Genomic DNA, 23,919 nt, shown 5'->3' on the forward strand with positions numbered 1-23,919 from the left:
ACACTTTAATTAGCCAATAAAAAGCTACAAAGTCTAAGTGGAAAGACAATATTTTCCCTCTGAAGTAGCGGTTGTTAACTAGTCTTACTCCTCTTAAGACTGTATTTTCAGCCAGAACAGGTTCTAATGACGTCATTTCCACCAACTTCGCCCGCTGGGTCCGAGGTGTTGGTGTGAAATGCCAATCTGGGACGGAAGTCCACAGAGGAATCTATAAAGGCTACGCATGATCACCATCTCCCTTCCTTTTGTCCAATGGGATCGCCTCATTTACACGCAGAGGTCATTCGGAGGTCATAGATGAGAGAGAAGATATGTGCATACATTATACAAATGTACGTACGTGGGGAGACGCATCAGCTAGATGAATCACCTCACGGTTCAGCCTCATTAGATTGGATAAATTATAACCTGCATCAAAGGTACAGGCTAGCCTGAGTCACGCATATACTGTATACTGAAAAAGATATGAATACTAAACATGTTAGAAAACCAACACAGCCCTGGTGTCTGTGAGGCCTATATCAAAGTGTTTCGCTAAAATATGATGGCCAGTAAAAAGTCTGTTTGAAGTAGCCTACCTGTTGGAATGGGTTGGTTTGGCCCACACTGCATGTCATGTAGTACTGCAAAATGTCTGTGGAAAAACACACACAACAGGCCTGGATCAGATGATGTGAGCAGTACCGCAGACAACCTCAGTCTAGTTAGTTCTTGTAGTACGGTGACAGTCACTGCTACAAGGTGAATTGCATGAACACAGTCTTACAGAGGCCATTATGTTTTCTCTCCAACCATTTCCCCTGTGAAAGCAGGTCCTTTAGAAGCTGCAGTATGTGGGAGCTGTCATTCACCAACATGGTGACTTACTGGATGGTATTTCTATTCCCTGACCTTGACATCCCATAGCCTTTATATGCCACTGCCTGAAGCAGTGCCCAGCCTACTGAATGTCAGCTGGTGAACCCCATAACCTACAGTGATGTGGTATCATCTCAGGTCAGCTTCCCCAGAGACAGAGAGAGACAGACAGAGATTGGGTTATTTTTTGGGGTTGCTTTTCTGAAGGAGGGTGAATAATGATCTTTGGGAGGGCCTGCAGAGTAATCAATGGCTGCTGATTAGCTGGTGGATTGTTTCGGAGAGGAGACCGGGGCTCGTGAGGAGAGGAGACCGGGGCTCGTGAGGAGACCGGGGCTCGTGAGGAGAGGAGACCGGGGGCTCGTGAGGAGAGGGGGCCGGGGGCTCGGGGGCTCGAGAGGAGACCGGGGGCTCGTGAGGAGAGGAGACCGGGGCTCGTGAGGAGAGGAGAGGAGACCGGGGCTCGTGAGGGAGACCGGGGGCTCGTGGAGGAGAGGAGACCGGGGGCTCGTGAGGAGAGGAGACCGGGGGCTCGTGAGGAGAGGAGACCGGCGGCTCGTGAGGAGAGGAGACCGGCGGCTCGTGAGGAGAGGAGACCGGCGGCTCGTGAGGAGAGGAGATTGGGGTTGCGTCTCTAATGGCACCCTACCCTTCACCCTGGTCAATAGTAGTAGAGCACTATATAGGGAATAGGGTGCCATTTGGGACAGAACCTGGGTCGATGGGGACAGTTCAGAGCCCCGTAAACAATGCTAATGGGTTAGCTAGCAGCATGCTCAGGCACACTGTACCAGTAGGATTAACAGTATCCTGCTTTAGGGAACTCAATCTGGGACGGTGTGAGAAGGAGACATGTATTCTCACACACACACTCATGCAGTTTAATAAATAATGATATTTGGGAGTGTGTGACTCAAACACAGCACGCAGAGGTTTGAATCAGAGTGGCTCTCCTTCTGGTCCCCAGTATTAATCACAGAGAATAGCACCAGCACCACCAACATAACACATGGCATTCTATTTCTGATGCCACACTGGCCTGTGACGTTCACTGATTACCACAGTCAAGTGGGCACACACAGAGTGGTAGAGAGAAGAACAAGTCTGCTCTGGTTATGGATGCGCCAGCTATCTGCCATAGCTCCTCTAAACTCATAAACAGTGTAATTATGGCACTGACGAAGGAAATGAACTGCTCGTTCAATGATATCCTTGGATGGCCAGATACAACAGGCTGAATAGAAGACCTCTCATTTACGGCTTGTAATAGTGTTTAAAGCAGCCAGTCAGAGATGACAGACTCGTAACTTATCTTTGTGGGAGCTGCAATAATTAGGTTCGGGATTTTACTACCATAACGGCAGAGTGATGTAAAAGAGAAACAACTGGCGAAAACATTAAGCAGAAAGCAGGAGAATAGAACAGCCTTTCTGTTGGGGCTCGGACAGGGCAGTAAAGACAGACATATTACAGCCAGCGAGGAACAACAGATAAGATGAAGAATGGAACCAGAGCTGCTGCAGAGTGAAGTATAACCTGTAGGGTTCATTTACGCGTGCAGTAATAAAACCAATGGCTTGTCAAGGACGGACACTTTCAGGATAGAACGGAATAAAGGTAACGAAAAGGGGGACCTGCCGTTTGTGAATTGAGAACAACAACCTTAGGGGCAGAAGGCAAGGTCATTCTTAGGGGTCACAAACATGTACTGGGCACCATGTTGAAGAGAGAGCGAGACACAATTTAAAATCTCGCAATGCCATATAAATGTTCAGCTCCCTCCTCTAGTATTCCTATTGAGAGTAGACAGAGAGTCATTCACAATGACAGGGAAGAGAGCTCTATTCTCTCCAGCAATGACTTGACAATGGAGTGGTGATTTAGAAAGAGGATGACACTAACTGGACACTAGTGTCGGGGGGGGAAAACATTGTTAATCGATACAGTTACATATCAGGGTATTTTTGACCATGTATCGTTTTGACAATAAGGCAATTATTATTTTTGCGCTAGTTGGCTGTACCTGCACCAAAACTACAGTATTTTTCCTTCATAGCTTCTTATATGAAAAATGTAGCCAATTTGTTTTCAGCACATTTTATTTCCATGACTGATAAAAACTTGTTTTCTCGTGGCTCCCTTGTGAGAATCGCAAGGCACCTAAGTATCGTGATTATATTGTCCCTGACAATTCCCAGCCCTACTGGTGACTGTGTTAAATTACGCAGTACTTATCCACAGATACCGTCGACTGCAGTAGAAACACACACACAGACACACACACAGCCTGCCGGCCTTCCTCTCGCACCATAACATGTCTCTCATCACCAACCCTCCTCCACTGGTCTTACCTCATTCACACACACTACTTCACACACCAATGGCTCCATCTCTCTCTCCTCATCATGGGACCAGATTGGCCAATTACGCCACGGGCCGTATTAGACACTTAAAACGCAGCGCAGCCCATCACCCCTGGCTTGTCGGCCCGGCCACAGATGCTCTGGGGGTAATTTATTGAGTCCTATTACATGTTTGAGGAGGTAGCTGATGCACCCCAGCCCTGGTCCATAAATCTGAAAGCAATACATTTCACCACTGGCCAGAGAATAGAAACAGGTTTATCTCTCTCCCCAGGGTGGGATGGGGGATTGATTGAGCATCACAGTGATTGGGCTTGTCTGGCACATATTAAAGCGCTTTTGGCATTTGTGTCGTTGCTCTGTCATTATTTCCGCATCATATCCCAGTGTGTATGCTACTGAAGGGAATGAATCCAATCATTTGTCAGAGCTATCAAAAACATCCAGATGACAGTACCCCACGACAAAAGAAACACTTATATTTTATCACAGACAGACAGTGTTAAGAGCCAGACTTGTCATTGGTGTTATGCATTTCCCCCTACAATGATTTTCTACAACTGCTGCAGTGTTCTGTCAAGTTGAAGAGAGAACGCAATTCATAGTCGGCAGACGGTTCTCCTCCAGAACAAACAGGATATGAAAGCTTGTGACCGAGAAATTTAACAAACACTTGCCTCTCAACGTTCTTGCACAAACAACTTAAAAAGTAGCGTAAGATGTGAATCTCAGAGAGCAGTGTCTGTATTTCACTTTACGATCGATCTCACAACAAACGTGACAAATCTAAGACACTGGCGATTCCTCTTCATGAATCTATACCTTTATTGAGCACTCCATACTGTTCGGTCATTTGGGTGACGAACATGTCAGGAGCAACGCAGAAGTCACTGGAGGTCTGCAGAGAGGGAGTAAAACACATTCACACGGTGGGAAAAACCAAACAGTCAGAAAGCACAACAGGACATTTCCCAACAACACAGTAGTTAGAATAATGAGAATGCTCAGTTTGTAGGATAATCAGTCTCACTGGAGGATTCCATCAGGAGATAATAAAGATCACATGCACCATCGTGTCCCGGAAGGAAGACGAGGCAGGGGGTCATCTCTGATTCATATGCAGGGGAGGGAATTATCCATTTGAAATGGTGTGGGAGGGGGATTTGCATAAAGACAGATCCCACTGGGTCCTAAATATTTGATAAAGGCATGCCGCGCACAATGAACGGCACACTGTACCAGCTATAAATTGTAGTAGCTAGTCTGCCTCGCAATTGTCCCTAGATAAACTTGGCAAGTGTTAACAAACCTAACTCCATGAATCATACTGATAAAAGTAGCTCATGCCAAACATTCTTTTTTGTTCAGTGTCAGCTGGCCCACTGCAGTGATTCAGGTAAAAGGTTGTACAGGTTCTAACTCCCACACTACTGGGACTGAGCTCTGGGTTCCAAGCCTCAACATAGAGATATAGAGCCATGTTCCCATGGAGACACTCACGGCAGACACAGCCAACTCCAGACCCAGGGAGGCCCAGCTGATAACCAGAGCCAGGATGCCCAGAAGACACACTCTGGGGAAGGAGACAGAGAGAGGGAGGACAGAGGTTAGAACAGGACTGCTACCCAGAAGACATACCAGCCCGCACAGAGGCGCACGAGATTCAACTTCACTCAACTTTACGACAGAATCACCCCGTTAGTTTACACTTGCAACGTTTCCCTCTACTGTGGGAATTGTGATCGAATCAACATAATATTTGTCCCTTTCAATGCAACATACCAGGAAAAAAAGTGAGATTTTGTTATAGGCAGAGCGCATCGGAGGAGGATTCTATATTGCATTGACAGGCACCAGCGACCTCAAGTTGATGCACTTTTGATTCACATTTGAGGGATTTCTTTCGTTTTTATTTATCATCATTGTCTACAAGACATCTGTCTGATTGGCACCTGTCTGTGTGGACTAATCCATTGTGGAAGCATTGGGGATGGCACAGTCCATCACTAAGACGTGCTACTGAAATTGTATATGGTTATATTACTTAAGAACAATGGTGCAACACTAATAAAAATAATATTACTTTACAACAAATGCGCTTTCTCCCGCGTTGGATAGTGGTCGCTGTCCGTGGTTCTGAAATATCAGTACGCTGTTGAATTGGTGCTTTTCCTAAACCTTGTTGCTATGTGCATAATAGCAATGTTAGCCAGCATATGTGGGAGGCAGCAGCAGAGTTTGGAGACGAGAAAACAGATCTTGCCTTAATTGACTAAGAAAAGTGAGGAGAGAAGAAACTTAATTAGGTCTATAATCAATAGCCCTAAATGTTAAATGGGATTGGCTTTATAAATCATCCATATATATATATAAATAAGACAGATCCTGTTTCTGTTGCCCGTTTGAGTGTTTGCTTAATAGCCTACTGAGTCCGTGAGCACTCACGCAACCACAACAAGTCGGATAAACAATTTCACAGATCCGGCTGTTTTTTAATCTTTGCTATGCTGTAATAAAGTCTTCACATATTTTCTTTCGTTAGAACAGCCTCTCTGGTATTATTTATCATGTATGTAGTGTTTACACAGTTCCAAATTGTCAGGAAAATCACATTTATAATCATAATAATAACAACCCTCCCTTTTCTTGATCTCCTTGTTATTATTACTATTATGATCGTCATTATAATAATAAGTAATGTCATTAGAATGCTTGCCTAAGAGCACCTCCTGTTTAGTCTTAATACCGTAACTTACTAAGGACTATATTTCAATAGATAAATAGGCTACAGTACTGTATCAATCAATCAATCAATAATTTAGCTGTTCATGTCATCGCACAGCATACAGGTCATTAATTATTTGAAATGCAATCAAGCATTTTAGTTAAAAAATAAAATAAAGCACCCAGTGCTTGCTCCTTACCTTCTTTTTCTTGATCTCTAGTATTTTCCACAACTAGTCACATTTATTCCACACATCTGACTTCCCCTTTACCTCCTGAGCAACCAGTAAACATTCCTGTTTCAAGTTTATTTGTCACGTCCTCTGCATCCCTTTTGCTGTCACGTGTTACGGTGTTCAGAGTTTGTTATAACTAATTGATTGATGTAATTATGATATGCTATAGGTTAGGCCCTATTGGTCACATGCATCCGATGCATACACGTGTCACGTTAAGAGCAAGGGTCAAGCAAGTAGGGAATGTTTTTCCTAAACAAATTAGGGATTTAGGGAACATAACTTTTCAGTCAGAAATGGTTGTAATTATGTTGCATCTTCAACAACACGGACAGATCGATAAACTCTGTTGATGTTAGAGCAGCAAGTCTGGCACAATCAAATCAATTGCGGTCGGACTCCCTCTAGTCATTTGTGTGTCTTAATTATTTAATCAAACAGTGTGCTTAAAGCATCAGACAAGCTCAGTGCATATCGTTGATTTGATTAACACACATAGGATATGTCTATTTATAAAAAATACATGTTTAAAAATTCTGACCAATAGATTGGTCGAAAGAACAGACGACAAAGTTTATTATAATTTTTAATTTTTTCCCCCCCGTCGGGGATAGCTCTAGCACATTTGTTCATAGGCCTATACTTTGATAGTTAAGAGAGTTTTTTTGCCAAATTATACTGTAGCACATTTTTGGTAAGCAATGAAGGAGTGATTGTTTCCTACAAGAGCACAAAACTATTGATGGGGGAAAAAAAAAAACGATAGAGTTACATATCCGATATATTATTTATGATATTTTGTATCGTTTTGACAATCTCAATTATTATTTTTGCGCTAGTTGGCTGTACCTGCACAACTCCAGTACTTGTCCTTCATAGCTGATTCTCCATCTTCTTTATTAACAGGGAGCCCATTTGTTTTATGCACTTTTATTTCCATGACTGTTCAAAACTCATTTTCTCATGGCTCTCCCTTGTGAGCAATATGTTCTGAACGCAATAAAATGACAGTATCGAATCACTAATACATATAGAATCGTGAGAATCGCAATACACATCATATCGGCACCTAACCATGAAACATTGTATTGTGAGGTCCTTGGCAATTCCCAGCCTTCACAAAATGTGTACATTTCTAGAACTCTTTGAAAAGCGAGTCAGGTAAAGATCTATTTTTTTATGGCTTCAATATTGTATTGAAGACAGGCTTGAATAAGCTAAGTAGGCAATATTGCAGAGGGTAGCATACATTTTTGTCTAATCCATTTTATTTTGTAAAGTGGCCTTTTGCATCAAACACAATACAACAACAGTTCCAGTCACCTCATTGTCCGAAGGACAAGTAGCCAAAACAGGTTAATGTCAAGCCCTGCATGTTTGCAAAAGCCTCATGGAATGTAGGCCTGTATGATAGAACAGGTATTTCAATTGTTATTCCATGCTAAAATGTTATGGGATGCATTTTCTCCATTGTTTTTTTTAATGGTAGGCCACTCTGGTAGGCCAACATTATGATCAAACAGCCACAGTAGGCCACAAGTAGCCCACTTGGCCACTGTTAAAATTAACCAAAAAACTGGGTATAGCCTCAGTTCACACAGTAAAAACACACTGGAAGTTGCACAGAATTTTCTAAACATTCAAGTTTGCACCAAGGAGACAAAAATGTTCTCAATGCCACAAAACAAATGAGGGAACATTGCCTGGGACTGGGAGTTGCTTAGCCATGACCCCAAACGAAGGCTAGTACACATTATGACTGATCTAAATAAAATGCTGGTGGGTTTAATGTTGAGCTATAAAAAAGGAAACCTTGATTTCAACCCTAAACACCCACAGGGACTTGGGATAATGTTTCCCTCATCTCACAAGGAGAGTTAGGTTTAATTATGTCAGAGGAAGTACCCCTTCATTGGTCTCTGGGCAGGGCTTGAGGATGACCTGGGTCTGATTCACTGAGGGTGTGTGAGATGAAAGGACATAGGAGGGATAGGAGAGGGGGACCTGGGGGAACCATGAAGCCCAATGCTCTGGAACTGACTCACATGACAATGAGCCACCCAAACTGACCCCACTGTATCCACAGACACAGATCATTAAATGAAATAGAAGGGGAGGGACTGAAGAGGAGGTCAGGCAGCGCTGAGCTTGTGTCCTTGATGCGTTTTTAAAAGGATCTAACATACGGTCCTGCAGAGTTGTCAAGAGTTGAGACAGAGGAATTATCTGAGAGGTTAGTTTTAAAGCACGTGCCAAATGGACTGTGACAGGCTGACACTTTATGAAGCGTGAATTCGTCTCACATAATCGCAATGACAAGGTTATTCAGCGTACAGTCAAACGTAATTTGCAACGGGCGTACAAAGTGATACATGAGATAAAACCTCTGACACATTGGAGGCTTTCATTTGATTTAAATATTTCAATAGCATGACAATTGCTATAAATATATGACCTAGCAGAATATGGTCCCGCTCCCCACAGTTCTTTTTGGTTCACTCCCTCACATGGTAGGACTCACCCAATAAGTGTTCCCTTGGAGTTGCGAATGAGGCCAAACAGCACCAGCAGGCAGATGAGGATGTTGAAAAGCAGCAGGCCTAAGTAGCCCAGCCACCTGAGGTGGAAAACAACAACAACAACAGTCACGAAACCAACACTCAACCACAAACACAACAGAACTATAGACAGACTGACTGAAGAAACCCCAACACCTGCTGACAAATGCAGCACAGTACAGCAAGAAGGAGAAGTTATCTATGACCAGTGTACAAATTACATCGGTACTGCTAAAGAAATCAACAGGATACAAACATGGGGATGGCTTCAAACATACATCAAACAAAAATATGTGATCTGAAGACCACTTCCCCTGCGAGATGCTGAGGGAGGAAGTGTTTGAGATGTCGAGAGGAAGTAGCAGGGAGGGCTGGCTGCTGAATCAGACTGATTTAACTGTAAAGGCCTTTCCACTGTTGACTGCAGCCGTCTCCGTTAACGACATTCATACAGATCCAACCATCACTGACTGGCTGGCTGGACGGCCTCAGCAGGAGAGAGATGAACTATCTAACTGTGAAATGTACTGAGGATATATAAACTATCTTACACTGCAGGTTGGTTAACACGAGTTACAGGAGGGAGGACTGTGTTGTGTGTTTCATCCAGTGTCTCCTCCCACTACGTGGTTCATTCGAAGGGTTTTCCCAGAAAAATCGGAGCTCTGATCTGGTTCATATTAGCTTTTTCTGAGTATCAACTGAGATGATTCTCTCTCTAAAAGGCCTGGCAGTGGAATTATGCAGCACGACACCAGCATAAACATACATCTACGAGGGATGACGTACTGGTCGCGTAAACTGCTAATCCTGTAGTGCAGGATTCCTCTCAGAGTGGAAGCTGTGTAGTTCTGTTCACACTCCATTAAACCCAGGTTGCTGTGAGCTCCTGTATGTAAATGAGGCAGCAGCAAAAGTAGCTACAGTAATAATAAAAACTCCCTCATCCCCAACTTGAAATACAAGCAATGAAAAATACAATAAGACAGGAAAACAAACTCCAACTACATTCACCTACAATAGACAAACGATTTACTAAAACAAACAGGCCTCAGTTCTGGTAACGGTTTTGGTGAACAATATAAATTTTATGTCCTGAGATGTCATATATTGAGCCTCCCAAGTCTGTCCATCTCTCACCTGTACCAGTCGTAGAGCTCGATGTTGACGGCCAGCTCCTCCAGGGAGATGTCTCTGTTGCCCCAGAAGGGGATCTCCACCATCTGCCTCACCAGCTCGTCCAGCTGACCCTGCAGCTTCTGGATGATAGACAGATAGTCTGTGTGCTTGGCGTACTGGCCCTCCAGCTGCCCCAGACTGCCATCCACCGTCTGCTTCAGGGAGCCCGTGCCATCTGATACCTAGGTAGTAGGCACAGGGAGGGACACCCAAAGTCACAAACAACCCACTCCTTATGGGGATAGACAAAATCAATAGTGTTTATTATATCGTATCTACGTGGGGTTAGCAGGGGAATCACTGCTCCTTATAGTGACCAACAGTATGATGACTGAATGGTGGACCCAGCCCATGTTATGGCTGTGACAGTAGAGATTTTGCTGGGGTGTCATTGTTTCAATCAGAGTTCTGAGCATTACCAGTTTCTGCACTCCTGCCACCGTGCGGTTGGCGTGGCGCAGGGAGTACGTCAGCCGGTTCACTCCGTCACAGGTCTCTCCATTCCCATAGAAACCAACAGCAATGCCGGCGCTGAAGGGAGACAAAGGGGACGAGAGGAAGCGGTTAGGAGGAGGAAGAGAGGTCGGCATAGCACGGCAGACAGACAGACGAAGCGGGTAGGCATGTGAACCCTGCGTCAACTCCTGCCAGGGATAGATGCCACTGAACAGGCAGCATTGAGCTCCAGCAGAAAGCCTCTCTATACAGAATCCATAGCAACCAAGAGGAATGGGTCAGCAATGCCCAGAACCCCACCATAGAGCTGACAAAGGCTGCACTGACACAGGAGATCAATCCTTGCCCATTCACAGAGGCCGGAGATTATAGGGGGAGCCGCCCTGGCAATCACAAAGACCTACTGCCTCCCAGCTAGTGCTAGACCAGTGGTTCCCAACCAGGATTACCAGGAGCCCTGGGGGTACTTGGTCTATCCACAGGGGGTACTTGAGAAGACTCGTGAGACCATAGGTCTACTGGTAAAAATGCACATTAGGGGACACTTCAGGGGTACTCTGGGCAGAGCAAAATTCAGATGGTGGTACCGTAGCCAAAAAAGGTTGGGAACCACTGGTCAAGACAGGCATGGGGACCAATGAGCTAACTTATAAACAAGTGGAATCAAATGCATTAGAGGTGGCAATATCCAACGCTGAATATCTAATTACTTACATTAACATTCCAAATATTAGCTACCTACTAAAAACTACTACCAGCTGGCTTTTAGACGTCTGTATTGTCCTTTAGATTAGAATGCAATTGAATTTTGCTCAACAGTGAAACCCAAGAAACTGAAGACCTGGTGAGAGTGAGACTGTTGCTCAATGTGTGTGTGTGTGGGGGGGGGTCATTATTTGAATCAACAATGAGAATGATATCAGGGGGTGTCCTTGTCTAAGGAGGAGTTGTCACTACTTTGAACCTCTTTCCCCTTTGGGAAACAAATACCTCACCACCAGGGGTCACTATCTCTCTCTCTCTCTCAATTCAATTTGCTTTATCGGCATGACGTAAAAATGCACATATTGCCAAAGCTTACTTTGGAGATTTACAATATTAACATTATTATTTTAATTATCAATATTCTCTAATTCCGTCCCCTTGTGAGCAGTTGAATAGGCGTCACAATCACGGCCTCCCTGCTAACTGAGAGACTGCAGAGCCACACAGCCTGCCCAAACAATAGCCTATTGACCATATGGCCACTCTGAGCTGAACACATGCAAACTGGAGGAGCGTTCCATGTGAAGGACAGTCCATTTACAGTTCACACACGTGACATCAGATGGAGGACAGGCTCCATACAGAGAGTCCTTCAGCGCTATAAACTAAAGCAAATAGGCCGATATCATGATGACATCATTATACGGCAGTTGGAGGGACTGTACAAGCAAGATGGAAGGTCTGAGGGCAGTGTATCAAAAGAGACGTTCTGGTCAAACAGACTGGCTTTTAACATTGTATTGCAGGATGTCAAAGCTTCACTGTCATTATCCTACAGTATGTTAACAGCAGGTACGTTCAGTTGATCTTCCTAAGGCTATGGTTACATGGTTTTCTGCAGCTGTAGCAGAGTTCCCATCATTCCTGCAAGGCAGTACATCTGCCAGGATGATCTGTATAGGGTGAGAGTCTGGGGTAAGGCCAAACAAAGGGTTCCTCTGGCATTGATAAACAGCTTGTTCAGCACCAATGGAGCCAAGACCAGGCCATTGCAGTAGTCGTAAACAAAACCTTGAACATTTCAAAAGAGAAGTTTGAGTGTCATGCATTTAAGGCTGCAGCAATAACTAGGCTACATCAACAGACACTAGGTTTACTCAGCATAGTGTCTCAGTTGAAGTAGAGCATCTTCAAGGACAGATGAGGAGAATATCTCTAAACACAGAGTCGAACTGAATTCTACGATTCAGCCACAGCAACAGTGATATCACATTGACGCACCATCAATGACTTATGACATTGCCATGGCAACCACTTTTGAGCAAAGTTAAAGCTGTACAATACGACAATAACCTCAGGGAGGAGAGAAAGAAGCAGAGTCAATCATTATAGACACACGGCAAGGTAAACTACCTCAGAACAAACCTGGAGAAAGACTTTCAATCACCCCCTGCATAAAATCACCCCCCCCTTCATGCCTGTGACATAACATCCCCAGTCCCTCTCCCCAGTCCTCTTTACACAAGAGCATCTGACGTCAGAGGGGATTAAATCAAATGGCATGTTGACAAGAGAAACACCTCCTGTTAAAATGGGAGCCAGTCCACTCCTCTTCACCCTGCATCAAATGAGTGGATGGGATTGGCAATTTCCTGATCTGCTGCTAACTAGGGCAATCTCTTCCTCTCATACTCTGAAGGATGGAAAGGTGAGCTGGAGCTATGGGTTTGTGATCAGGGCAAACAAAGCACATCTCCCTCTGGGGACTGGTAAACTGTGGTGGAAACTTCGAACAGGAAAAACAGACAGGGATTAAATACACAACAGCCCCACTAGTTTGTTGGTTTAGTGTTCTCTTCGACCGCCCTGATTAGAGGTCGACCGATTATGAGGTCGACCAAAAAAAGCCGATACCGATTAAATCAGCCATTTTTTTTATTTTTAATAATGACAATTACAACAATACTGAATGAACACTTATTTTAATTTATTATAATACATCAATAAAATCAATTTAGCCTCAAATAAATAATGAAACATGTTCAATTTGGTTTAAATAATGCAAAAACAAAAGTTTTGGAGAAGAAAGTAAAAGTGCAATATGTGCCATGTAAGAAAGCTAATGTTTAAGTTCCTTGCTCAGAACATGAAAACATATGAAAGCTGGTGGTTCCTTTTAACATGAGTCTTCAATATTCCCAGGTAAGAAGTTTTAGGTTGTAGTTATTATAGGACTATTTCCCTCTATACCATTTGTATTTCATTAACCTGTTGGTACTAGGGGGCAGTATTTTCATTTTTGGAAAAATAACGTTCCCAAATTAAAACGGGATATTTTGTCAGGACAAGATGCTAGAATATGCATATAATTGACAGCTTAGGATAGAAAACGCTCTAAAGTTTCCAAAACTGTAAAAATATTGTCTGTGAGTATAACAGAACTGATGTTACAGCCGAAAAATCCAATCCGGAAGTGACTCATCTTTTGAAAGCCCTGCGTTCCGATGCGTCCCTATTGAGCTGTGAATGCCCTATCAACCAGATTACGCTTTCTACGTATTCCCCACGGTGTCTACAGCATTGTGAGTTTTACGCATTTATGTTGAAGAATACCCGTAGGCGGCTTCATTGCGCAAGTGGTCGCCTGATGCTCCCAGAGAAATTCTTGCGTAAAATACAGAGGTAGCCATTATTCCAATCGCTTCTACTGAGAAACCAATTGTCCCGGTTGATATATTATCAAATTAATATTTGAAAAACACCTTGAGGATTGATTATAAATAACATTTGCCATGTTTCTGTCGATATTATGGAGCTAATTTGGAATATTTTTTGCCGTGACCGCAATTTCCGGTCGATTTCTCAGCCAAACGTGAAGAACAAACGAAGATATTTCGCCTACAAAATTAATCTTTGGCTATATACCTGGGAGTCTCGTGAGTGAAAACATCCGAAGTTCATCAAAGGTAAACGATTTAATTTGATTGCTTTTCTGATTTTCGTGACAAGGTTGCCTGCTGCTAGCAAGGCATAATGCTATGCTAGGCTATTGATAAACTTACACAAATGCTTGTCTAGCTTTGGCTGTAAAGCATATTTTGAAAATCTGAGATGACAGGGTGATTAACAAAAGGCTAAGCTGTGTTCCAATATATTTCACTTGAAAATGTTCATGAATAGGAATATTTTCTAGGAAGATTTATGTCTGTTGCGTTATGCTAATTCGTGTCAGATGATGACAACGGTCCCGTTCACGGGATGGGGTGTCACTAGAGGTTAACCTTTGACTATTGGATGTTCTTATAGGCACTTTAGTATTGCCAGGGTAACAGTATAGCTTCCGTCCCTCTCCTCACTCCTCCCTGGGCTCGAACCAGGAACACAACGACAACAGCCAACCTCGAAGCAGCGTTACCCATGCAGAGCAAGGGGAACAACCACTCCCAAGTCTCAGAGCGAGTGACGGTTGAAACGCTATTAGCGCGCAACACGCTAACTAGCTAGCCATTTCACATCGGCTACACCAGCCTCATCTCGGGAGTTGATAGGCTTGAAGTCATAAACAGCGCAATGCTTGACGCACAAAGGTGCTGTTTGAATGAATGCTTACGATCCTGCTGCTGCCTACCACCGCTCAGTCAGATACTTGTATGCTCAGTCAGATTATATGCAAAGCAGGACACGCTAGATAAACTAGTAATATCATCAACCATGTGTAGTTAACTAGTGATTATGATTGATTGATTTTTTTTTATAAGATACGTTTAATGCTAGCTAGAAACTTACCTTGGCTTGCATTCGTGTAACAGGCAGTCTCCTCGTGGAGTGCAACGAGAGGCAGGTGGTTATAGCGTTGGACTAGTTAACTGTAAGGTTGCAAGATTGGATCCCATGAGCTGACAAGGTGAAAATCTGTCGTTCTGTCCCTGAACAAGGCAGTTAACCCACCGTTCCTAGGCCGTCATTGAAAATAAGAATGTGTTCTAAACTGACTTGCCTAGTTAAATACATTTTAAATAAAGGTGTAAAAAAATAGAATTAGGCCAAATCAGTGTCCAAAAATACAGATCTCCGATTGTTATGAAAACTTGAAATCGGCCCTAATTAATTGGCCATTCCGATTAATCGGTCGACCTCTAGCCCTGATAGTTTGAGTTTGTAACATTACTTTTTAAGTGCTTTACGTTTGGGTGTTCAAAAAGACAATGCCAGAAATGACATATCGGAGTTCCATCTCCCTGTCATCGACCAGCACAGTGCGTTTACAGCAGGCTGAAGACAAACCAGAGAGATGTTATCGCATACTCAATGTCAAGCCTAAAAACGGATTTACATGAAAGGCAGTTCCGCTTCCTAGGCTATTGCCTGGGATTTCCATCATCTTAAATTAGGCAAGCAGCAACAACTCCTTTAATCTCGACAACCTCAAGTTACGCAGCCAAAACGTAACAGGAGTGAGAGAGGATGGGCATGTGACTGTGAGGACTCCCTCAAATCATGAGCGTTGTGCAAGACTTCAGAAAAAAAGAGGGGAAAAAATGCATCAAGATTCTCTCAAGTTTCATGACAGTTGGACCATAAACTTACACTGCCTGTCATTCATGTTGCATTAAACTGAATTGACATACCGCACGGGGCATTTTTACTCACTGCTCTAATCCCACTTTGCTTGCGCTCTCACACACACACACACACACACACACACACACAACGACGACACACAGGGAGAGAGTAATTGTCATGCAGCCCACATGCTCATCAAGTCTCCATGCTTTTGTGCGCAGCTCTGCAGTGATTTCAGCTGAATCCAACAAGATGGCTCTGAACTGATCCAACTCAGGGGAAGTGAAAATAGGAGTCGGCGAAGCCCAGTGTTACAGTGACAAAAACAGGAAGATTCCACAATTGAGTCAGCAAAGAAGCTCATGCTTGGATTTCACAAGCTCTCCCATATAAATTAACTCTTTATTGGGGATATGGAAGCTTTTTAATGTCTCTCTCTCTTGGGCATCCTCCATTTGTAAAGACATTTTTCAGTTTTCTGTATGCGTGGGAGTTCTTCGCTCTGCTCTCATGTTGTTCTTCCCTTTCTCATGACTCCTCTGAGACTGCATGCTTATACAAGTATCTGGCCTAACAGTCAAATTCCAGAGGATTACTTAAATAGTAATTATTATAGATATTTTTTATTCATTAAACATTTATTTAACTAGGCAAGTCAGTTAAGAAGAAATCCTTATTTACAATGATGGTCTCATCTATACATGAGAGAATAGGCTTTGTTTCCAGGCAGATTTGTAGTGGATTTTTTTTTTAAGGCTGTGTTTTCACACCTCCACAATGCTGAACATAAACTGCACAAAGCAGATGGTTGGATTCTTAAAGGTGTCCTTGAACGCAGCGCAATACATTAAACTGACTTATTGCATTTATTTGGGTGGATCCGTGAAGAGCTGAGGCCTCTTTTTCCATGTGGTCAACAGGCGAACAGGAAAACACTGACTAAGATCATGAGCAGAAGATATCGGCCCTTTTTAATATCTCTCCGTCTGTCTGTCCTTCCTTCTTTCTCCTGCCACGAGGCCATTTTTCTCTGCGTTTGCGGCTGCTTTCCTATTTCCACTTTGATCATCTATGTACGAGCTACAGACAGTGACCGTCTACAGTTTGCTGTCTGTGTGTGTGTCCGTCTGTGCGTCCCTAGATGAGCAGAACGACTTCCATTGCAGCGCCTTGAGACTCCTGGCTGGGCATCAGATAGACAATGATGCCATGACCTGAGAAGTACTAAACAAATAGAGGAAACAGACTAAACTGTTTACTTGTTTGGGTGGTCTGGGGGCTGAACCCACAACACAAAGCTCTTCTAAATTAAAGCTGAAGGAGCCGTTTCCTCATCCTCCCAAATCTTTATTGGCAGATTATTAAACACACAACACAAAGTGCATATGACAGTTAAGATTCACTTTGGCTCCAAAGCAGGTCTCTGTTACAAAACCACCCACTACTTTGGTTACTGTTTCTATCATTAATGGCAGACCGGATTTGTTTTCTCCCCTTCCAAAAAGGCTTCCATGTACACAGACTAGGGATGGGCATTTTAAATATTTTCACTATTCAAATAATATAATATATATATACAGTGGGGCAAAAAAGTATTTAGTCAGCCACCAATTGTGCAAGTTCTCCCACTTAAAAAGATGAGGCCTGTAATTTTCATCATTGGTACACTTCAACTATGACAGACAAAATTAAAAGAAAAAAAATGCAGATAATCACATTGTAGGATTTTTAATGAATTTAATTTGCAAATTATGGTGGAAAATAAGTATTTGGTCAATAACAAAAGTTTCTCAATACTTTGTTTTATACCCTTTGTTGGCAATGACAGAGGTCAAACGTTTTCTGTAAGTCTTCACAAGGTTTTCACACACTGTTGCTGGTATTTTGGCCCATTCCTCCATGCAGATCTCCTCTAGAGCAGTGATGTTTTGGGGCTGTTGCTGGGCAACACGGACTTTCACCTCCCTCCAAAGATTTTCAATGGGGTTGAGATCTGGAGACTGGCTAGGCCACTCCAGGACCTTGAAATGCTTCTTACGAAGCCCCTCCTTCGTTGCCCGGGCAGTGTGTTTGGGATCATTGTCATGCTGAAAGACCATGCCACATTTCATGTTCAATGCCCTTGCTGATGGAAGGAGGTTTTCACTCAAAATCTCACGATACATGGCCCCATTCATTCTTTCCTTTACACGGATCAGTCGTCCTGGTCCCTTTGCAGAAAAACAGCCCCAAAGCATGAGGTTTCCACCCCCATGCTTCACAGTAGGTATGGTGTTCTTTGGATGCAACTCAGCATTCTTTGTCCTCCAAACACGACGTGTTGAGTTTTTACCAAAAAGCTATATTTTGGTTTCATCTGACCATATGACATTCTCCCAATCTTCTTCTGGATCATCCAAATGCTTTCTAGCAAACTTCAGCACTGCAGGATTTGAGTCCCTGGCGGCGTAGTGTGTTACTGATGGTAGGCTTTGTTACTTTGGTCCCAGCTCTCTGCAGGTCATTCACTAGGTCCCCCTGTGTGGTTCTGGGATTTTTGCTCACCGTTCTTGTGATCATTTTGACCCCACGGGGTGAGATCTTGTGTGGAGCCCCAGATCGAGGGAGATTATCAGTGGTCTTGTATGTCTTCCATTACCTAATAATTGCTCCCACAGTTGATTTCTTCAAACCAAGCTGCTTACCTATTGAAGATTCAGTCTTCCCAGCCTGGTGCAGGTCTACAATTTTGTTTCTGGTGTCCTTTGGCCATAGTGGAGTTTGGGGTGTGACTATTTGAGGTTGTGGACAGGTGTCTTTTATACTGATAACAAGTTCAAACAGGTGCCATTAATACAGGTAACGAGTGGTGTACAGAGGAGCCTCTTAAAGGTCTGTGAGAGCCAGGTCTGTGAGAGCCAGAAATCTTGCTTGTTTGTAGGTGACCAAATACTTATTTTCCACCATAATTTGCAAATAAATTCATTAAAAATCCTACAATGTGATTTTCTGGATTTTTTTTTCTCGTTTTGTCTGCCATAGTTGAAGTGTACCTATGATGAAAATTACAGGCCTCTCTCATCTTTTTAAGTGGGAGAACTTGCACAATTGGTGGCTGACTAAATACTGGTGGCTGACTAAACAAGTGTAGACTTTACCGTGAAATCGCTGTATGCTTTCTGTGACTAGTTGCTGACCTAACATAAATGATATGTTTTGCTGTTGCCGAAAAGCTTTTTTGAAATCGGACACTGTGGTTGGATTAAGGAGAATTGTATCTTTAAAATGGTGTCTAATACTTGTATGTTTGAGAAATTTGAATTATGAGATGTAGGTTTGAGAAATTTGAATTATGAGATCTCTGTTGATTGAATTTGGCGCCCTGCAATTTCATTGGCTGTTGGCGAGGGGTTCCGCTAGCAGAACGGGGTACACGTCCTGGTAATCCGTTTGGCCCAGCAGCTTTGTGAATGTTGACCTGTTTAAAAGGTTTTGTTCATATCGGCTACCGATTTACACGCGTGAAATGTGTGAATGCTACCGGTGTTTCTTTTTTTATAGTGCACACATCATAAAAACTATATTCAAAAGTTTGTTTTATTAAATGAAGAATGTCACGGTATATACTTGTATGTAGGAATGTCACATCATGGATCATTTGAGTTAATTCAGGCAAAGACTTTGTTAAAATAGGCCTATACCTTTTTTGCAGCAAAAAATGTACACTCACAAATAATCAAAAACTAACGTTTGAGCGATTAAATCGGGCCCTTCCCTAGCACAGACCACATGAAATATACAATAGCATTAAGCACAGAGCGTAGTCTTGCTCAATTCATGATACCTCCGCTGCTTATTATGGGTTGTGCTCCTTCCCAATGGGGAGAGACCCTCTCAGCCTGTGAAAGGAGGGCAGGGTGAAGTGAGTTTTCGGTGAATCTCTTCTCCTTACAAGCATAGATGGGAGTCGATAAGACTCCCACAGCCGGGAAGAAATATTTTCAGCTGCCTGGGCTTGCAGAGACTTGCATCATGTGGATGGTTTCGTTCTCACAGGAGGGGCAGGGCCAGAGAGGCAGGCAGAGAGACTCCAGAAGCTCACTGTTATGGCAGCAGCAGGTGCAGACTGTCATTACTCACTGGGGGTTCAGGGAGGCGAGATATCCATCATTCAGATTCAGCCAGAGATGCAATTACAGTTCAGGGAGAGGTACCATCCTCCATCTGGGTCCCAGCGCCTTGAAACAGAAGGCTGGGAAGTGCCTATCCCAGACGGATGGAGACTGAGGTGAGAAGACGAAAAACCCTTCATCAGTCATAAATACGGGGCTGTGCCCCAGACACTCCAGAGTGGCCATTCTGGCCAATAGCTTTGTCTTCAGAGATCACTCACAAAGGGGCTGCATAATCAAAAAAGGAAGGTTTTTCTAGGAATTCTTGGTCCATTATTTTGACAGACAGCACTGTTCATTCACTTATCTGTCACTGCCACTCAGAACATGACCCTTTGTGAGACCCAGGGATTCCAAAGCTTGTCTGTGCGACTGCGGGTGGACTCGCCTGTCGTTCTTCCAGACAGCCGTGTAAATCATTGGTTGGGAGGGACTCTGGAAGGAAGGACTCAGAAACAGACAACAGTTTGGTCTGGTTTCCCACTGTATTAGACACAGAGCTACTCTTTGATAGTGACAGGGCATACTGTCATTAGCATTTACCCCAATGTGATACTTTGCCATCCCATTGAAGTATACTGTACAAAAATATAAAATGCAACATTTCAAAGATTTTATTGGGATACAGTTCATAGAAGGAAATCAGTCAATTGAAATAAATAAATAATCTATAGATTTCACATGACTGGGCAGGGGTGCAGCCATGGGAGCCATGCTCAGCCAATCAGAATGAGTTTTTCCCCAACAAAAGGGCTTTATTACAGACATAAATACTCAGCACAGTACTGACAAATTCTATAAAATGTTGGAGATGGCTTGTGGTAGAGAAATTAACATTAAATTATCCTGCAACAGCTCCGTTGGACATTCCTGCAGTCAGCATGCCAATTGCATGCTGCATCAAAACTTTAGACATCTGTGGCATTGTGTTGTGTGACAACACTGCACATTTTATTGTCCTCAGCACAAGGCGCACCTGTGTAATGATCATGCCGTTTAATCAGCTTCTTGACATGACAAAGGAGAAATGCTCACTAACAGGGATGTACACAAATTTCCGCACAATATTTGAGAGAAATAAGCTTTTTGTGCGTATGGAAAATGTCTGGGATCTTGAATACTATATAGTAGGCCATCTAGTGTGATTAGCTCTGCAAGATTGACACTTTTGCAGAATTCTTGGGGTAGCCTAATTCCTGAAAATACACCACCATTTTATTGTCATTCAAAGGGTTCTAACTCCAAACGACGTGAGTCCTTGAGTATCCCTCTGCCTGCTCTGAGCCAGTCCTCTGGGTCTTCTTCTGTGTCCTGAGTTGGCCTCTGAGAGAATGTTGCCATGGAAACTACAGTGGGGGCTCATTTGTCACATGATTTCAGTTTGAATGTGGGAAATCCTTTGTTTTCCTAACTTTTTCATGACTTGCCAGTACATTGCTTGAGGACTACCTGCAGAGACGAGACCTCACAAGCTCACGGCTATCATGTCTATCCCAGAGCATAGGGACGTTGGCATGGTGTTTGGTAAGGAACAAACATTTCAGACAGAGACGCTGAAAACTGGCATGATTCTATGGCAATTTTGACTGCAGTGCAGCACAGGAACTTGCGTATACCAATGACGCAAACTAAAGCTTAAATATGGATGGCTGGCCATTAAAACAAGTTGTGGTTCAGTCTAGAGCTGTTCAACAGTTGACTTGCCTAGTTAAATAAAATAAATAAAAATAACAGCTGAGAGCCGTTCAACAGCTGAGAGCCATCACATGACCACAAAAAATGTTCTGTGAACTCTTCACTGTTCATAATCATACAGATTACATGACACAACAATGCCTCTCCAACTTCCTCGTTCCACTTATTCGGTGTTCTGTGGCATCAACTTACTCCAGAAATAGAATCAAATATGTCCTCATCTTCATAACAGCGTCTCTCAGTCAGACAACAACCACTTCATCAGCTTTAAACAAATCAATACCACTCCCACTATAATTCATCCACATATGTTAATCCAGGAAGTCACAAGAAACTAATTGAGAATCCCAGAAAGACCTGGCTTATCCTTGATTAGGCCTAGTTAGACTAAACATATGTGATTTTTATTGCAGCGTTGTCTGTTGATATATAATATATAAGTATAATAGTTAGATAACCTAGACTAAGAAAGGAAAGCTAATAGCCTAGACATAAAAAAGTATCAGTGACTGAGGGTTATTTCATTTGAGGCAGACTGCAGAAAGTACCTAGAGGGATTTGTGGTTTCAAGCCTTTTAACCCTGTGCACCTCTCATTCTCTGCTTCAGCAGATTTTACAGATGCAAGATTGTTTAAAAAAAATGCGAACACCAGATAAGGAAGGGGTTAAAGAAAAGCAGCAAGTGCCCAAGTACCCTCCAATTGAGAGCTCCAATGAAGTAAGGAGAATACCATCTCACCACAGTAGTTAGACACTAAACCAGCAGCTTTCAGACGCTACACTCCACCACAAACTTAAACACTACATCCCTTCCACTGCAGAAAAGTTGTTTGCCTACACAAAAACAGAATCATTTCTCAACGGGATTAAGTTTACAGGTCAAAGTTCAGAAGAATTGTGGGGGTCCTGTCTGTCATCCCCAGACCACAGCATGCAACCCATGGTTTGTGAAGTCCAATGTCAAATGAAGGTCTGCTCTTGTATCCTCAGTTCAGAAGGGGAGAGGTGTAAAAAAACAAAAGCGGCATCAGACTGTGTGTGTGTGTGTGTGTGTGTGTGTGTGTGTGTGTGTGTGTGTGTGTGTGTGTGTGTGTGTGTCAAATACCTCCTGAGTAAATTATGAGCTAGGAGACAGGTCACAGCTCTGCTCTCCTTAGAGCTCAGCCTCCGGCAGAGTAAACCATCCATAAATTCTAGGGGTCTAACGGTCCTCCAAACCCACGGTTCGGTACGTATTGAGGTTTTGGAGTCACGTTTAAGTTTGGTTTCGGTACAGCGGGAACATTAAATGCTATTCACAATGTTCAGCATTCACAATGTTCCAACTACTAATTACCAGTTGGAGGGCCCTTCAAGTGGATTTTTCCCAGTAAATATAAAATGTACCCTTCCCTCTTGGTTATGAACGCACCATGATAGTTGCTCGAGCATTTTTTAAGAGGGGCTGAAACCCCCCATTCTCAACCACCGTGAATGGGCGCATGTCCGGGGTTATAAACCGAAGACGGCAAAAAATAAAACAGTCTACCAATCGTTCTTGGAATTTCTTTGGCCAGGTCAGAATCAGCTGCCAAAGAATGCTTGAATGCAGAGGGGAGACGATGTTGTTGTTATTTCTTAGCGTTTCTGTCTTGCTCCGGTATACTGGGGTGTCAACATGAGGTGTTGGCAGCTGCATAGGCTATTCTCCTTGAGCAGAATGACATACTGTTAAGCATTTATCCACATTTATCCTCTCTGTCCATCGGCGCTGGAATCTACTGGGAAGCCAAAATGTTCCCAGACTGGAGATTTAAACGATGAATGAAGACCCTCCAATTCTGGTTAAATCAACCCCACCACTCGCCATCATACAAAAATAATTCACTTAAGTGCCTCAGAAAAGGACAGTTCGATATGCGCCAATTCAAATTTAAATGTTTGTTTAACACGTGAGCAAAGGCTCTAGCTGTTTTAACGGAATAGCCTGAAATGTACTCAAGAGACGCATGTCTGTGTTTTTAAAGGTTCGGTACGAATACATGTACCGTTAAACCCTTAATAAATTCCCTCCAGCAGTCTATGCGTGAGGTCTTAAAACCAGTCACGTATGACACTGTGGGTGGTGCTCATTCATCTCAGAGCAAGACTGCTGGCAATGTGTTAGATAAAGGCATCAAGGAGATTAAAAAGGCACAAACTGCTCCATCATGCATGAAATACGCTTACAGGGCCAATCAAGGAGGTTAAGGGGTGCTGGTGAACATGGCTAATCCGAGGAGGTTAAGGGGTGCTGGTGAACATGGCTAATCCGAGGAGGTTAAGGGGTAATGGAGAACATGGCTAATCCGAGGAGGTTAAGGGGTAATGGTGAACATGGCTAATCCGAGGAGGTTAAGGGGTAATGGACAACATGGCTAATCCGAGGAGGTTAAGGGGTGCTGGTGA

The 23,919-nt window shown here is 43.3% G+C and overlaps 2 protein-coding genes across 4 annotated transcripts in view; one reads left to right on the forward strand and one right to left on the reverse strand.

The window, feature by feature from the left end:
* Positions 1-23,919, forward strand: part of LOC112245989 (rRNA methyltransferase 2, mitochondrial-like) — a 227,643-nt gene that overhangs the window by 152,984 nt on the left and 50,740 nt on the right. The gene's annotated exons all lie outside the window — the stretch shown is intronic.
* Positions 1-23,919, reverse strand: part of LOC112226025 (protein tweety homolog 3) — a 61,828-nt gene that overhangs the window by 18,257 nt on the left and 19,652 nt on the right. Inside the window, exons 3-8 of the mRNA XM_024390213.2 lie at positions 10,341-10,452; positions 9,883-10,103; positions 8,706-8,801; positions 4,725-4,797; positions 4,047-4,122; positions 582-637 (exon numbers count right to left, since the gene is read on the reverse strand). Of these exons, the coding sequence (XP_024245981.2) occupies positions 582-637; positions 4,047-4,122; positions 4,725-4,797; positions 8,706-8,801; positions 9,883-10,103; positions 10,341-10,452 (634 nt within the window). The remainder of the gene's footprint in view (positions 1-581; positions 638-4,046; positions 4,123-4,724; positions 4,798-8,705; positions 8,802-9,882; positions 10,104-10,340; positions 10,453-23,919) is intronic.

This window comes from Oncorhynchus tshawytscha, linkage group LG09 (assembly GCF_018296145.1).
Source record: "Oncorhynchus tshawytscha isolate Ot180627B linkage group LG09, Otsh_v2.0, whole genome shotgun sequence".
In the NCBI taxonomy this organism is placed as follows: domain Eukaryota; kingdom Metazoa; phylum Chordata; class Actinopteri; order Salmoniformes; family Salmonidae; genus Oncorhynchus; species Oncorhynchus tshawytscha.